We start from the raw sequence: 18,007 nt of genomic DNA, 5'->3' as shown, positions 1-18,007 counted from the left end.
GACCAAATGACACAGAAATTAACAACTATAATAGGTCACCGTACGACCTTTAACAATGATCAAAGCCCATACCGCAATGTTTTTGTATGTGCAATACACAGTACAAAGACGACAAATTTTATCAGTGTTTCGGCTGTTTTCTGTTCTTTAGTCAGGTTGTTGTCTCTTTGACACATTCCCAATTTCCATTCTCAGATTAAGTAAACAAAAATTTCCCTCTATGATATATATAAAAAAGAAGATTTGGTGTAATTGCCAATGAGACAACTCTAAACAAGAGACCAAATGACACAGAAATTAACAACTATAGGTAACCGTACGGCCTTCAACAATGAGCAAAGCCCATACCGCATAGTCAGCTATAAAAGGCCCCGAAATAACAAATGTAAAACAATTCAAAGGAGAAAACTAACGGCCAAATTAATGTACAAATAAATGAACGAAAAACAAATACATGTAACACAGCAACAAACGACAACCACTGAATTACAGGCTCCTGACTTGGGACAGGCACATACATACATAATGTGGCGGGGTTAAACATGTTAGCGGGATCCCAACCCTCCCCCTAACCTGGGACAGTGGTGAAACAGTACAACATAAGAACGAAAGAACATGACACAGAAATTACCAATTATAGGTCACCGTACGCGTACGGTACAAAACCAATACCGCATAGTCAGCTATAAAAGGCCCTAAATGACAAATGTAACACAATGAACAAAACATAAATATGTAACACAACAACAAACGACAACCACTGAATTACAGGCTCCTGACTTAGGACAGGCACATACATACATTATGTGGCGGGGTTAAACATGTTAGCGGGATCCCAACCCTCCCCCTAACCTTGGACAGTGGTGTAACAGTACAACATATAGGAACGAACTATAAAAATCAGTTGAAAAAGGCTTAACACATCAGATGGATAGAAATACATCTAACAAAAACAGAGTAGCTCAGCACTTATACATCCCAACAACAAAAAGACTATTGGGGAATATTGTCCCTTGTACACTCACAAGCTCGTGCAATAATATTAAATTCTACTCCGGACAATTCCCCAATATTCATACAATAACCCTACATAATATAGGATTCGTTTTCTGAGACAAGTGCCTGTGCCGCCATATATACATGTCTGGATCACAGGGGCCGGTAACATACTGTTTGAAAAAAAAATGTTTACACTGATATGTAATAATACGTATTATTATACTTTACTATAGTAACCACTATAATAAAATAACCTTCACAAATAACCCCTCTTTCCCGCGGGTAACTGCGCATAGGCAGAATAACTGTTAGGGAATATGCACGTTGTCAAAATAACCCCATATTTCCCGCGGGCAACTGCGCGTATGCAAAATAACTGTGTGGGAATGAGCGCGTAGGCAAAATAACTCATTTGGTGGCAATTTGCACGACGTCTTTCAAATAACAACTTAACGTTCAGTTCAGTATAATAATACAGTTATGGCCTTTATAAAAGTTAATATCCAAAATTATTAAATCTCGAAAAAGATTATTTTCCCTCGGTCCTACGGACCTCGAGGAAAATAACTCTTTTCTCGATTTAATAATTTTGGATATTAAAACTTTTGATGAAGGCCATAATTGTATATTATTACATATCAGTGTAATTTTTTTTTCAAACAGTATGTTACCGGCCCCTATGATATGGATCATGTGGATGATCGTACCTGGGGACAGTCAATACAGATCGTTTCATTCCCCTTTCACCGAATATTCCTCTGTGAGTTCCATCAAATGCGCTACAGTAGATATGTATAATCAGGTATATTTTAGTTACTATAAAAATAACAAAATAAATAACATATGTATATAAATTGAATATCCGAATATTTTGTTTTGTGAAGGAGGGCGCACAAGAGAATATATATATATATATATATATATATATATATAGTAGTATGATTTCTGTCTTTGGGGGCCACGGGGGGTAACTTCGATTTTATTTGGTAGGAGTGTGCCATTTTTGCCATTAAAAACTGTACCCATTCTTATATAGCATACACTGAAATTGGGAAAAAACGAATGTAAGGAAAAAAATCACAGGAAAAAAGTCACATACAAAAAAATCAGGGATAAAAAGTCAGAGGAAAAAAAGTCACAACTTTATTTTGAGATATTTTGTCTGCTTTTTCTTACAAAACTTATTTTATTTAAATTTCTTTTTGATTTTATTAATAAATAAGATGTTGTTCAACTTTGTATTCTTTTGTAAAGGGAAAAATTATCTTAAACTGAATAATTATAGCTCTTTATCATTTAAGCATTGTGATAAAGATTGAACTGAATTTTCTGCAATATAAACACTTGAAACTGCTTGAGAGAGGGAATTTATTTGCATCCCAAAAAATACAGAATAAGAAAAAAAGAATCACATGTAAAGAGAATAAATAATAATACATTGTGGCCTTTACATGTAGATGATTTCCAACCTTTTGAAATGAAGAAATACAAAAATTCTATTTCAATCTTTAAACAAAACTTATACACATGTAGACAACTTCAATGGGAAAAAAAACAATTCACCTGTACAGGTAAAGTACTGATGCAGGATAACATTTACACACCTTTTAAATAAATAGATAAAAAAATAATGAAACTGATTAGCTTGACCACCAGTCCATGGTTTATGACCCCAATAAATGGCCAACATCCCAGGTTTTATGACCCCTCAAATAAATGGTCACCATTTGATGCGACTATAGCAGATGTTGACCATATACTAAGAGTTTGTTCCAGGTTGTACTCTGGGTTGTACTGTAAGAGGGAGGTAGGGGGTCTCAAGAATTTTTTGGGATGAGTTTTTTATTTTCACTTTTTGCGTGGTGGTTTATTTTTTGTGCACACGACCATTTATTTTCAACCTCATTTAAAACTAATTCCCCTCTTGTCATGCCAGATTATTTTTTTCCTGACAATTGGGCTCAAGTTATTAGGGCCCCGCCAAAGGCGGGTCGCCCTATAGTGATCAGTCCGTCTGTCCGTCGTACCGTCCGTCCGTCCGTCCGTCCGTCCGTCCATAACAAAATCTTGTCCGCTCCATATCTTGAAAACCGTTATTTTTTCAAAGTTTATACTTCACATTTATATTGACCAACACCAGAGGGTGTGTCATAATGTATGTTCAACTTTGTAGGTCAAAGGTCAAGGACAAAAACTTAGGTTTTAGTATAGAACCCCATGTCCTATGGGAAAGATCCTGTCCGCTCCATATCTCAAGAACTGTTATGATTTCAAAATTATACTTCACATGTATATTGACCAATACCAGAGAGTGTGTCATAATGTATGTTCAACTGTGTAGGTCAAAGGTCAAGGTCAAATACTTAGGTTTTGGTATAGAACCCCATGTCCTATGGGAAAGATCCTGTCCGCTCCATATCTTGAGAACCATTATGATTTCAAAGTTTATACTTAACATGTATATTAACCAACACAAGAGTTGTGTCATAATGTTTGTTCAAATTTGTAGGTCAACGGTCAAGGTCAAAAATTTAGATTTTATTATGGAACCCCATGACCTATGGGAAAGATCCTGTCCGCTCCATACCTTGAGAACCATTAGGATAAGTTTGTACTTGACATGTTTATTAAGCAACAATTTTGTAGGTCAAAGGTCAAGGTAAAACACTTACAGTTGGGAATCCCATGTCCTATGGTAAAGATTGTGTCTGTTATTGACAGCGGGCCCACAGTGATGGCTCCCAATGGCCATCTCACTGATATCTAGTTATTTTCAGCTTTTTTCAGGACAAGTTATTTATTATTCAAAATCCTCCTGGCCCTCAACATGGTCGTCCCCTTAAATAGTGTTTGAAGGTAGAATTTGCTAGATATTTTAATTTTTCTAATTTTGCCTTTTATAAAGAACTTCTAATATGAAGCCTACATACTTTTAAGCATTTTATCAAATTACTTTGAACTCATTTTCAACTTAGTAAAAAAGCTTGAAAAGTTGTATCCCTGTGTTTAAAAGTAATAAAAACTTTTTAAATGCATTTTTAGCTCACCTAGCCTAAAAGGCCATGTGAGCTTATGCCATCACTTGGCGTCGTCTGTCATCCGTTGTCCGTCGTCGTAAACTATTTCAAAGATCTTGGATCTTCTCTGAATCGCATTTATCCATACTCATAGTTGACTAAAGACTATATTATCATACAAAAATCACGTTTCTATACATAGAAGTCCATACATAAAGTATACCTGAGTTTGATTGCATTTTTTTAAGGACACAGAGAAGACAAAAATACCGTTAAAGATTTTTACGCATGACAGGAGGATAAGAAAAGGTGTATTTGCCTCTTCATTTGCAGATATGGTCAATAAATGTAAGTTTATACTGCTATGGTTTGAATTTGAATAGTAATAATAAACAAAACAAGAAGCTGGACATCCAGGGTGATGTATTGCCATCAACTTTGTCCTCTGTCCAACTGTCTCATCTGTTGCAAATTTTCCTTTAAAGAATTCTTCTTTTGTGAAACCTCTGAGTCCATTAAAAATACCTAAATGTAAAAATGCCCTACCCTACTAGTGAGGCTACCTAGCTAGAAAATAGCTGCCTACTCAAAATCTTTTATTGTCCTGATGTGAAAAAGTACACAATGCTTATTACCATTAAACACAGATCAGGTTCGAAATTGGAGAGTGTCACTTTAACTGTTACTGAGTTATGCCCCTTTTTAACATAAAAATTGCTAAATCTGTGGTTTCCAATCTCTAACGTTCTGTAGTTTGCCTCAACCAAATATTATGAAACTTACATACAATGCTTATTACCATAATACACAGATCAAGTAGTGCCACTTCTATCGTTCTTGGGTTATACCCACTTATAAACATAAAAATAGCTATAACTTTTAAGTTTCCGATCTCTAACTTAAGTTTGCTTCAATCAAATATTATGAAACTTATACACAATACTCATTATCATAACACACAGATAAACACACAGATAAAGTTCCAAATATGTGAGTGTCAAATTTACTGGTTGGTTAGTTATGCCCCTTTATAAACATAAAAAAAACAAAAACAAATATATTTACATGTGGGGGCATCTGTGGCCAATGGACACATTCTTCCATTTTTTACAACTCTGTTAGAAAGAAAAAGGACACAATATATATAAAGATTGTCTTAAATTCTAATGAAACAATTATCAAAATCCATCTAGGATAAAGATTGTTCATGAAGTAAGTAAATTGGTAGGAGCAACACAGGTCCTGTAGCAGTCTGTCAAAATTAAATTACTAAATATTAAATGAGCATGTCATTTGTTTAATTTTTGGAATTGGGATCATTTGCTGTAATTTACATAATATAATCACATTTATATGAATAAAGTCATTTCTTTTTAGGTAAGGAAAAGTTTACTATTGCAGAGGGCAACCATATAACATCTGTTCTAAATGAAGATGGTGTGGAAATAGATGACAAATTTTTTTCAACTCTCACACCAAACACAATCCTCATGATTTTGAACGAGGGTGAAACATGGAACAAGCAGTTTGGTATGATTTTTAAGTTTTGTTGTAAATTTGCATCAAGATGGTTAAAAGGTTCAAAATGGATGTTATAATTGCTTCCAATGTGCTTAATTATAGCATGGAGTTGTTGTAAAGATGAACAAACACTAAAAGCATCCAATTCTTTATTTTGTACGACCATAAACAAATGTCCTTAGCATTGTTTATAGACTTAGGGGATAACATTATTGTATTGTATTTTAACATCAATGCTCTATAAGAATCAACCAACAGGTGGCCACCAAAAAAAATTGAGAAAACTTGAAAATGTATTTTTCCATGCAATATAGTTGTGTTATCACTAGAAATAAAGAAGAAAATTTGATTCTATCATGATTTCTTTGTTGTTGCTAGGGACAAATTTTACCTTAGCAACCAGCTAAAAAATTTTACTCAAAACTGATATTCTAAATATGGTCAAACTATTTTTTAATTGCAATTAAGGTTAAAAACAGATAATCAGTGATGAACAACATGGTATTATTCGTAATAAAACATACAGATACTTTGATATTTGTGAAATCTTAACTAAGTATACATGACACAAAGTCAGGTCTAAACCGATAAGTTTAATTTGGCCGAAAATGGGCATGTTTTGACCCTTAAATATTTTTTTGCAGAAATGTAGACCATAAAGGACTTTAACTTCATTTGGAATCACCTTTTATTTACACATTTATTTAGAAAAATATTGCTAAAAAAGGTATCACAACCCCCCTTTTTCACACAAACATGATGTTATTATTAACACACTGTTTCACAGAGATCTGTAATTCACCAAATATTACTTCATGCTACTAACATTAATGAATTAATGGTTTAATTGTTGCATTAGTATGGGACTCTGGCCTAAGACAATGATATATTGCTAAATTTTAAAGGGCAGGCGGGCCAATGGTCGCCCTTAAAAGACCAGTATGTCCATCCTTGCCTATGTCCATAACACATCATGTCCACACGTATAATTACAAATTTTATACATTGCATATATATTTATTTCCACTAGAAAATGTTTTTTAATGTATGTACAACTCTGTGGATCAAAGGTGAAGGTCTAAAACTTCGATCAGATAAGAAGAATGAAACTAAATTACTGCATTTATGTTGCGATTAAACGTCGAGGGTTTTCATTAATGTCCATTTTCAGATTTTTAGTTTATTACCGTTATTTGTAAACATAAAATTTGTAATCAATTCTAATAGGTATTGATTGCGTTTTTAAGAATGTGATAGGGGGTAACCTGGTATATCCAGCTTAAAAATGAGCCCCAAATACCCTATGTTACAATTAAACTTTGGGGTATTTAAAAAATTTCAAGTTTTAAGCAATTTTGGTTAAAAAATATACTTTTACCTCCAAAATAACAAAAAATGACTACCAAGATTAGTGTAGCAGTTTTAGTATATATATGATAGTGGGCAATTTCAGCTGTAAAATGAGCCAAAAAAACATTATGTTGCAATTAAACTTAGAGGAATTTCATAAATTTCCGGTTTTCAGCGATTTTGGGTGAAAAACCAGACTTTTACCCCAAAAATAACCAAAATAAAAGACAACTTGGCTAAATGGGGATTTTTACTATGTGATAGTAGGCACTGCCATCTTAAAAAAAAGCCCAAAATACATTATGTTGCCATTTTTTCTTTGTTCGGTCAGCTTTGGCATAAATTGACAGGACAGAAAGGATTGTTTTTGCCTGTAGGGCGTTATTAATAAGCACCATGTAGTTGGTTTCAGGGGTATTTACCCAAAAAAATGTTTTGGTGAATTTGATAAGAAAACAACCTTTTCTTCATTTTTCATAATGATATTTGAGGGGAATTCTGCATTTGCAGTTAATCCCATATTCAAAATTATCAAAATTATCAAAATTCAACTATTTCTTCAGTTAGAAAAATATAGAGAACGGGCCTTAAATCTTATAATTAGACAGAAAATTTTATCAAATATGGTTTTAAGGATATATTACACCAATATTATCCACAACCCAACTTCTGTCGAGGAATTTCTTGTTTGTTTTAATTGTCTGATTTTATTCCTCAAATAGGTCAATTACTAGAATATATGCAAAAATACCTTTGAAACCAAGGAAAGTCTTGTTACCATGGCAACGAGACCACAGGGATGAAAATTTTGGTCAGATTCATGACCTTATTTATGGTTGAATACTTTAATTTGAACCCAAAAAGTATAATAATGAAAAAAAAAATGTGGCCAACATTTTTCATATTTGGGTGATTCTTACAGAGAATTATAAGATGTTTAAAAGCTCTGACAGCATCAATTGGGATTGGGAGTTTACTGGCAACATGTTAGCAGAGACATCCCCAATTGATGCCGTCGAGCATTAAAATACAATATTGTTATCTCCATTCTAATGAAACTGACAGAAATTAGCAATGTTAAATCAAACACTAAAAACTGTCAAATGCCGTCTGCACTTGCGTGACGTTTTCATAGCATCAATTTGACACTTTCTCATAATCTTTATTTTTTTTTGGGGGGGGGGGGCAGCATGACATTAATGTTGGACGATATAATACGTTAAAGACCCCTGCATATACAGGTATATGTTTAAAAAACTGTTTTATCCTTATGCTACAATTAAAGCTTGTCCATATTTCATAACTTCAACAGATGTGTTGCACCAATAATCTGTCAGACTTAATTGAGCTGTGAGAATGTTGTGATTGTCAACTGTGTCACCACACAGATATATATATATATAGATAATAAGATAGAGTGGATAAGTTTATTCTCTAAAACCAAATAACAATTAAAGGAACAGAGAGGTACATACTGACTTTGTGGGAGTCTAAGCAGACAAAATTTTAATTAATATTTATTTTAAGCATTAAAAATGCAACTTTGTACTGATTGATTGAGAAACTCAGTTCATAACTGAAAATGTGTTAAATGTCATTACTGAAGTTGCCAGCTCCTGGGTACAGTTCTTGAAACTAAAAAGATAAAAAAACAAAACACGAACATCTTTGTCCTAAAACACAGTTGATGGGAAACATTCAATTTATTGTAGAATCCAGTGGTAGAGAGCAAGACACATCAGCACCAGGCATGGAAGGTTAGTGAAATATTTTTATACCCCCGCTTAAGGAGTTATTGCCCTTTAAAGAGAATTTTACACAATTTTGTCATCATGTTTGCTAACATTTAAAAATCTTCTGCTCTGAAACAACTTGGCTAAATACTTTGAAACTTTAACTGAATTTTCCTTAGGTTATTGAGTTTATGAACTATATCTGAAGTTTTGCTCATCGACAAACATGGCTGCCATGTCTAAAAAAAGAATATAAGGGTCAAATGCAGTTTTTGTGGCTTGTTAATGATTTAACATGTTTAAGGGAAATTATGCAGTTTTTGGTTATTGTCTAGAATATTGTTATAGATAAAGATATAAACATCAAATATAATCATGATAAAATATTTAAGCAAAAAATTACAGGTGAGCGACTCAGGCTCTTGAGAGCCTCTTGTTTCTTAAAATCCTAAAATATTTCAACAAAGAACCAATTGTAGTGCATTTGAATTAAAAATGTCAAAATATTGACCATTTTGAGCTGCTTTTTGGTTTACAAAATATGTCATTTTTTGCAAATATGGTCATTTTAATAGCCACTATATATTTTGAGAATACTTTTTAGCTCACATCTCCAAAAGAACATGTGATTCTGATGCATGTGGTTGAAATTATTAGTGTGCACCATGATCCGCAGAATTTTATTTATTCATTAAAAGAAGAGATGCTCCAACTAAAGTAACTGTTATACTTAGTTATTGTGATTTGTAATTAAATCACATTTTTAACTCCATTTCGTTTCTATTTCAGTGTCTACCTCAAAAATAATGGGTTTCATTGAACAAGCCAGAGCTTCAAAAAGAAAATGTGTAAGTTCTACTATATACTTCCGTCTGTCAGTCCTGTTCTTGTAATAAGGACATACTATGTAGATGTGCATATTGACAGCAAATTATGATCAAATTTTATTTCTATGAGTTATGCCCCCTTGAACCTTTTACCTCAATATACTACAGTCTGTCAGTCCTGTAATTGTCATCGTAACTCTTCTGAAACTACAATACAGAATTTCATGAACCTTTGTAGATAATAATAAGGACTTACTATGTAGATGTGCATATCGACAGGAAATTATGATTCATTTTTTTTATGATTATGCCCCTTTGAACTTATTGGCTTCAATATACTAGCTACTGCAACAGTTTGTCATGGCAACTTTTCCTGAAACCACACAACCGAATTTTATGAAATTTTGTATATAATAAGGACATACTATGTAGGTGTACATATCGACAGAAAAAACAAAGTTTTGTGGAGTATATAGAAATAATTCTGTACAACCGTCCTCCCTTCTGCCTGTCCGTCTGTCTATCTGCCTGTCTGTCTGTCTGTCTGTCTGTCTGTCTGTCTGTCTGTCTGTCTGTCTGTCTGTCTGTCTGTCTGTCTGTCTGTCTATATTTCGTAAACGGATGGACCAATATTGATGAAACTTTACACAGTTGTAGTACACAATGTAACAATGTGCTTAAAGTAAAAAATTTCTGGTCGAAATTGTTTTAAGGGAGATAATTAAATTAACTTTGTTTTTATATAGCCATAAATGGCAACAGGTCTTTTAAGCGCAACTACTCCTTAACAGATCTATCAATATTGAAATAACTTTACACTGTTGTTGTATACAACCTGAAGATGTGCATGAAAGAAGATATTTCTTGTCAGATGTTTACAAGGGAGATAATTGCGATTTCTTAGTTTAAATTTCACAGTATTTGGCAATAGGTCTTGTAAGCACAACTCCTCCTAAATAGCTGTAGCAATATTAATGACACTTTACACAGTTGAATACATGACCAGAGAATATGCATAAAGGAAGATTTTCTTTGTCTGAAGTATTTAAAGGGAGATAATTGAACTTACTTTATATAGATGTAGTTATATTTATTTCCACACACTACTTAAAATATGCAAAGATAGATTACTCTAATCATTATTAATTTTAAATGTTCTGTCAGTTTAATATAGCTATATGTAAATGTATGCATATTCCCTTTATTTAAAGTCATTAATAGTAGTGACACATTCATTGTGTGTCAGAAATCAATGATGTATTAATTATTTAATCTCAATCCAAATTCAGAGCTGTATCAAGCTTGAATATAGTGTAGTAAATATGCAATAATGGCATGGGGAGTATCCTTAGTGAGTTGACTAACAGTTTTATGCAATACCCGGGTACTCTCATAATGCATAATACTTTCCACACTCATCTGTGTCCACTCTTGTTTTTCTATGAGTTACGACCCTTTGAACTTAGAGTTTTGGCCTAAATATACAACTGCAACAATTTGTAAGTGCAACTCCTCTGAAACCACATAACAGAATTTCATGAAACTTTGAAGTTAATGCGGACATGATATGTTAATGTGCATATCCAGAAAAATTTTATCAGTTGACTTTTGTAGAGTTGTGAGGCTTAGTACTTAGGATTCTTGTGAGATTTTGTTTTTCCAGTTACAATGTAGGCTTGCTTTAAATTATAAATAATATAATGCCTTTGTAAAAAATCTTTCTTCTTTTTACATGATTGTTGATTGAATGTTTCATAAATGTTAATACACATTTTTATCCGGATTGTTGAGGAAAATAACGTTATTGATTTTGGGATGTAAGGCATGTGGTAAGGCTGGTTGCAGTGAAATGTTGTCCGTGCATTTACTCATAAACTGTTCAACCAAGTCTTTTGAATTTTAATATGTTGTTACTGACATAATGGAGGTAAAGTTCAATTATGACGATTTTGCTTTTACCGTTAAGGATCGAGTTACAGTTCTTGAAATATTGAAAAAATGGCGTTTCCTGTTGTGTGTGTGTGTGCATTAACTCTTGAACTGTTCAACCAATGTTTATCTAATTTTAATATGTTGTTACTGATGACTAAATTGAGGTCAAGTTTGATATTGGTGATTGTAACTTTTACCATTTAGGAGTTTTGGTCCTTGTGATATTGATAATTGCCAGGACACAAATACATGTAAAAAATCTGGTTTAGCTGTCATTCTGATAGCTCTTGTTAAGTATAAATTTGCCAGATAAACATTTACCATTACTTTACACAAAACAAAGCTTAAGTACTAAAATTCTGTTAGACTGATATATTTTCCATTTATACTGAGTAAGGTAAGAATGGACAGTATATTGTTAACTCTTCTGCTTTTTAGCTCACTTGACTAAAAGCCAGTGTGAGCTTTTGCCATCATTTAGATTAGAAAAAAAATAGTATTCTCTATAACCACTGAGCCAAATGTTTTGAAACTTTAAAGTGATGATCTTTTTCATATCCTTTGCAAAATTTCCTAATTTCAATTCTGTAAAAAAAAAAGCAATTGGTCACAAGGGCTAAAAGTAGAACATTGAGGTAAAATTAAGTTTTTTGCTTATAGCTCAATAAAACTGAATCGGATATAGTAAATCTGGCCTAGGTAAAAATGATTGGAAATTGAAGATCGGTCTACTTTGAAATTTTCAGAAAAATCGTATACTAAATGTTTGAGTTATTGTCCCTTTTAAAAATTTAAATTTTGACAAATGTTTGAAGTGTTTTTCTATTATCTGGAAAACCATAGAAGATAGATGAAAGCTATGAAATGCAAAAATGACCAGAAGGATACAATCTATCAACCCACTATCTTTCCTACAAATCAGACAACCCATTTAAGAGTTATTGCTCTTGAAATCACATTATTTGAGGCTTTTGGCTTTTATGTCCAAATCTATGGAAGATACATGAAATGTATGATCAACACAAAATTATCTGAAGGAAAAATTTATTTCCCTGCTTCATAATAGAACAATCTGTCAACCCCTTCAGGAGTTGTGCCTCTTGAAATGACATTTTCGTTTAGGTTTTTGGCTTTTATCGCCAAATCCATAGCAGATGAAAGATTGGATATTAAAACAAAAATGATAAGTTGGACAAAATTTTTCTACCTGCCAAATTGGAATTTAACAGTGACTGGCCCTGAACAGCCCTGAAAATAATGTTCAGTTTATCTTAAAAGGTGACATAAGAGCAAATTTACTTCGGATTACCCCCCAGTAGATGTAAAACCTATATCCCATATGTAGTAATGTCACATCATAAGCAGGTAAAAAATCTCTTAATAGTGTCAGTTAGTATTTATCTGAACTAAGTATCTGCACCTTTTGTCAGTATGAATATAAAGATGGACTAGTTTTACTCTGTTTGTTTTGGTATGAGATTAAAATTTGATAAAGCTAAATTCATGGTATGCCAGATTGCTTGTACTAAATCTACAATTTCTTTCCTGATGGTGTAATGTCCTGTAGCGTAATTATTGGCGGCATCTTCTTTTCCTGTAACCAGTTGCTCTGGGTGGAAAAGTTGACGGTAGGTACCAGTACGAACTGTGCAATGTTCATAATTTAACTTTTCAAACTGTTGTATTATCTATATTGTTTCAGACCAATTTACCAGGAACATCTGCACAGAAACTGCCAAAACCAGATATAGTTAAACTAGGTATCGGTTGGCAGCATTATTCCTATAACACTTCATCTTATCACCAAGTAAGAAGCTCCCGAAATAAGCAGATTCCATCACATGATATCAACCTGGCATATAATAAAGACTACGAAGAAACTCTTCAATGTTTACAAGACATTTTTTTCAAAAATGGCAGAAACTTTAAAGGCAGAATTAGTGAAATGGAGTTGAGGATTGGTAATAGTGCAGGGAGAGAAATCAGTAGGGATGGGTTCACTGCAAAACAATATTTTGAAAGTTGTCAGACACAAAAGAAACGAATCTACTTATTGACAAAAATCAAGGTAAAAAATATATAATTGTCCATCTTTTTAACAGGAATACAACATTGAATTATCACTTAACCATAATCAACGAGTGTTCAGTTTTATAGCAGTATTTGTAATTTTAATTTGCTGCAGAATATTGTCATAGACACATTTCAGAAAATTTATGACAATGTGATTACTACACTAGTTATTGTAAATACAAAATTTAATTATTATGAGCTCACTTCTTGATTCCAAAAACATCTATTTGTAGCTCACCTGAATAAAGATCAGGGTGAGCTGTTGCATGATCATTTGCTTTCAGATTCTGTCCGTGGTAAACTTTACTTTAAAGGTCTTCTTTTCTGAAACCACTTAAGAGATTGCTTTCAAACTCAATACACATCATCTTTAGGTTGGTGTATACTAATTTTGGTAAATTGATTACCACCAACTGTCATCTGACCTTGACCTGATTTCATGGTTCAGTGGTTAAAGTTAATTTTTTGTGTTTTGGTTATTTTTTTCAAATACTGTATGCAATATGTCAACTATTTGTAGTGTAATAATATTTTACAATGTACATGTCAGTCTGGCATATTTTATGTGACCTTGACCTCATTTTATTGTTCATTGCTCAATGTTAAGTTGGTTTTTTTTGTGTCTGTTTTTTTAATACTATAGGCAATAGGTCAACTATATTTGGTGTATGGAATGATTGTAAGGTTTATATGTGTGTCTGGCAATTATCATCTCACCATGACTTCATTTCATGGTTCCTTGGTCAATCTTAAATTTTTCTGGTTATGTTAGTTTCTAAGATACTAAATGCAAAAGGTTAATTATATTTATAGCATGTAAAGTGTTGTAAGGTGCACATGTCTGCCTTGCAGGGTTCATCTGACCTTGGCCTCATTTTCATGGTTTATTGATCAAAGATAAGTTTTCCTGGTAAAGTTAAAATTGTTTCTTGGATGTGAAAAAGTTCAACTATATTTCAAGCATATTTGGTGTATGGACTATGATTGTAGGGTGTATATGTATTTCAAATTTGGTTTATCTGACCTTGACCTCAATTTCTTGGATCATATTTAGTTAATGTGATAGTATATATTTAGGACTATCAACATAATATCAATTAGTAGTAAAGAAGGCAAGACATTTCAGCGTGTGCACTCTTATAACAATTTCCCAAATTTTCGAAATGATTTTGGGAATATCATGACATCTGGTAGAGTAAGAGCCATAATTTTCATTGCAAATTGTTAAGCTAATCATGATTTACAAAGTGATTTAAATGTCAGATTTCTTTTTATTTAAGAAATCTTATTAGGGACTGACTTGATATCTAAATATTTCAAGGCTTGTCACTACTTTTGAGATACACAAAATATATTGCATTGATCATAACATTCTAAACATCCTATCCATGAACATATCCATAAATTTATCAATGAAATGTATGCTCAGATATTCCAGTTACAAAATGATGTTAAACTTGTCAAGAAAATTACATAACTTGTGCAGTTATGCTTAAATATTGATGAATCAGCTGCATTTTTCTCAATCTAAATAATTGAACTAGTGGTATTGAAAAAAAAAATCATTTAATCAATAGGCATTTGTATACTTTATGCAAGCAATGTTTGCTGTAAATAAGATGAATATAACTTCCTATTTGTCAAAAAATAACTAGTGTGGCCAAAAGTATTCATCATTTTCAATTTTCACTATCTTTTTCATATATAAAACCATGTTTTTTAAAAAATCTGTTTCAAAGTAATTTCTGCACAGCAATAAACACATTCAATTCATTTCAAGAAATTTATAACAAACATATAGAAGAAAGTTAATGCATATTGTTATCTACTTTTTATCAAGTATCTTCCCTGAAACCATGGAAAACAATATGAAACCAAATTAATCCACAATCACTCCTGCTATACTGGATTTTCCTATCTGAGAGAAGATGTGCTGCATGATTATCCTAAATATGTGTAAAACTCTCAATTTTTATGACTGTAAACTAAGCTATAAGTATACAGATATAACAAATGAATCATGATCATGACAATAAGAGTGAAAAGGCTATGTTTCTTTCATAAAACAAGTAACCACTGAATTACATTTTTTTTTTATAAGTTACAGGAAATTAAATTTTTTGGTAAACAAATAATTTGTTGAGAGAAAAATCAAGAATATTTGTTTTCAAACATTTTTTTTTTTTTTAAATGTTTATAAAGGAGCGACTTATTTGTGTATCTTTCACTTTTCCCATAGGCTCAGCACATAACAAGTCTAGATTTTTCTATTACTTCTGATTCTGAGGAATCATTGCCAGATCTTGGTTCCCAGTTTACAGAAAACCTACTTTCATCTACCCTGCCTACAGTAACATGTTCCACTCCTTCGAATTCTGCACCACAGTTCACAGCACATGTAACCTCACCTGCAACATCCACACCTATTTCTCAGACAAGCTCTAATATTCTTGTTCATGCAGGTACACCAACAGTAAGTATTTGTTACAATCACAAGAATAAATTCAATGTTTGTATGTTCTGCATCATTGCATGTTGCTTGGTGTTTTTATAGGCCTGTCTTAGACGGAACATATTATGGTATACCGTTGTTCATCATTTAATTTCATATTATGTGTTTTGGATTAATGGGACTTTATCGGACTATAGCTCAAATTCCTTTTAACCTTATATTTCCTCACATTATAATAACACAACATTAGGAATTACAGAAGAAAGCTCCCTTTTGATTTAGAAAAAGCAATTGCCGTGTTGTTTCAGAGTAATTAGAATTTTTAACAATTTGAATTCAGGCAATTTTCCCCATTTTTCACACTTTCTGTAGTGTTTCTAAATTTCCTGATTTCCTTGAAACTTTACATTACTGTTGGGATTGATATAATGAAGCTCCCTTTTGATTTTTTATTATTTATTTGTTGTTCTGGAGTTACAGGACTTAAACAATGTGAATTAAAGGAAATTATTAATGCTGTCTTTTCCAATTTCTATATGCGCAATACAGGTGTATCATGCACTGTAGGCACAGCTGTTTATTTTATTTACCTTATCATATGTAGTTATACACAAAAATAACATGTGTTTCTGTATTCTGTTTTGGTAATAGAAGATACATTTTGGTTGAATGCATTAGAAATGAACAGATAAGGGGAAATAACTCTGTAATTTCAACTTATTTGCTGTCCTTCTAACCAATTTTATAACTTATTTAATTATTATTACCAGACACTTCCAAACAAAAGACTTAACATTTCTAACTCAGGAGGTTATTTACTATAAAATAGTATACTTTTTTTTCATCATGTTTCAATTTTTGAATTATTTGCCTGATTCTTCATAGACTGGCACTTAACATCATTTTTAATCTTATCTTAACAGGTAACCATGCAACTACCTAATACGGCGAGAAAATGTATCATATGTGCTGATCGGGAAATTGATGCCGTCATACAGCCATGTTTCCACAGCCTGTGTCTGGTATGTGGACTACAGATACAAGAACATGGCAGGAAATGCCCAATATGCAGAGGCAACATTGAAAATGTCCGCTCAATATTTTATTGTTAAATTCTAGATATTGGACACAAAACAATGTTTTTGAGAAATAATAATATGTAGTTTAAAGAGACCGGTCAAATTTCTCAAGGCATGGGACCGGTGCAAATTAGCATGGGACATGGACTTTTTAAAAGCAAAATTTCAATGGGACCAAGATTTTTTTCATCTAAGATCTGCATGGGACATTGACTTTTCTTTTATTAAATCAAATTAAAAAAAGTTCTGACTGTAAACTATGTATAATCGACTGCACAGCCACAAGGTTAAGGATAGTTCCACATATTTCTTTGCAAGGAAATGATAATCATGAAAACTCTCCCAATAAAATTCCTGTCTGGTTGAATTTTCAGTTTGCACAAAATTCAGATAGTAATTTTTTTTTAATTTTATAACTTTTTCAAATCAGTTTGGAATTCCATTTAACTTGACAGCTATAATCCCAATTATATACTGTCAAAGTAATTTGGTATTTGGTTTATTGCTGTCAAATCTATTATCATGTTTTAAGAAATAGTAAAAAAAACTTCAATTTTCAGTTCGGATTAAATACAGATGGTCACCTTTAAAAATATCCACAACTTTGTCAAATCAACTTTAATTGTCATAAAACTTGCCTTTTTTGTATATTATATACTGTTCTTACAAATTACAAAGTTATTTGGAATTTGGTTTATTGCTGTCAAACCTATAATGTTTTAAGAAATAGGTAAAAAAAAGCTATAATTTTCAGTTCGGATTAAATACAGATGGTCACCTTTAAAAATTTCCATAACTATTTCAAATCAACACTGATCGTCTTAAAACTTGATACTGTTCTTACAAATTACAAAGTTATTTGCTTACATACTGTCAAATCTACAATATTGTAATAAATAGTTAAAAAAGCAAAAATATTAACTTCAAGTACCAACTAAATATAGATGTCACCTTTAAATATTTTTATAACTTTTTTAAATCAACTTTGATTTTCAACAAGCTTTACAGTTATTTTTTTTTTATA

General features: G+C 32.2%; 1 protein-coding gene across 3 annotated transcripts; it reads left to right on the top strand.

Moving 5' to 3' along the window:
• The first annotated feature begins 982 nt into the window (after positions 1 to 982).
• Positions 983 to 18,007, top strand: LOC143075242 (uncharacterized). Of its 3 annotated transcripts, XM_076250600.1 has the most exons (8): positions 987 to 1,801; positions 4,265 to 4,364; positions 5,394 to 5,546; positions 8,600 to 8,644; positions 9,410 to 9,468; positions 13,082 to 13,447; positions 15,692 to 15,925; positions 16,828 to 18,005. In XM_076250600.1, the coding sequence occupies exons 1-8, from the start codon at positions 1,664 to 1,666 to the stop codon at positions 17,014 to 17,016; spliced, it is 1,284 nt and encodes a 427-aa protein (XP_076106715.1). In that variant the 5' UTR covers positions 987 to 1,663; the 3' UTR covers positions 17,017 to 18,005. The 3 variants fall into 3 exon arrangements, with proteins under 3 accessions (XP_076106717.1, XP_076106715.1, XP_076106716.1); XM_076250602.1 differs by lacking the exon at positions 15,692 to 15,925 and having other exon boundaries at positions 983 to 1,801; positions 16,828 to 18,007; XM_076250601.1 differs by lacking the exon at positions 987 to 1,801 and having other exon boundaries at positions 1,932 to 4,364; positions 16,828 to 18,004.

The sequence above is a fragment of the Mytilus galloprovincialis genome, chromosome 5 (genome assembly GCF_965363235.1).
Source record: "Mytilus galloprovincialis chromosome 5, xbMytGall1.hap1.1, whole genome shotgun sequence".
In the NCBI taxonomy this organism is placed as follows: domain Eukaryota; kingdom Metazoa; phylum Mollusca; class Bivalvia; order Mytilida; family Mytilidae; genus Mytilus; species Mytilus galloprovincialis.
The sequence above is the reverse complement of the archived record's forward strand: the minus strand, read 5'-3'. Positions and strand labels throughout refer to the sequence as shown.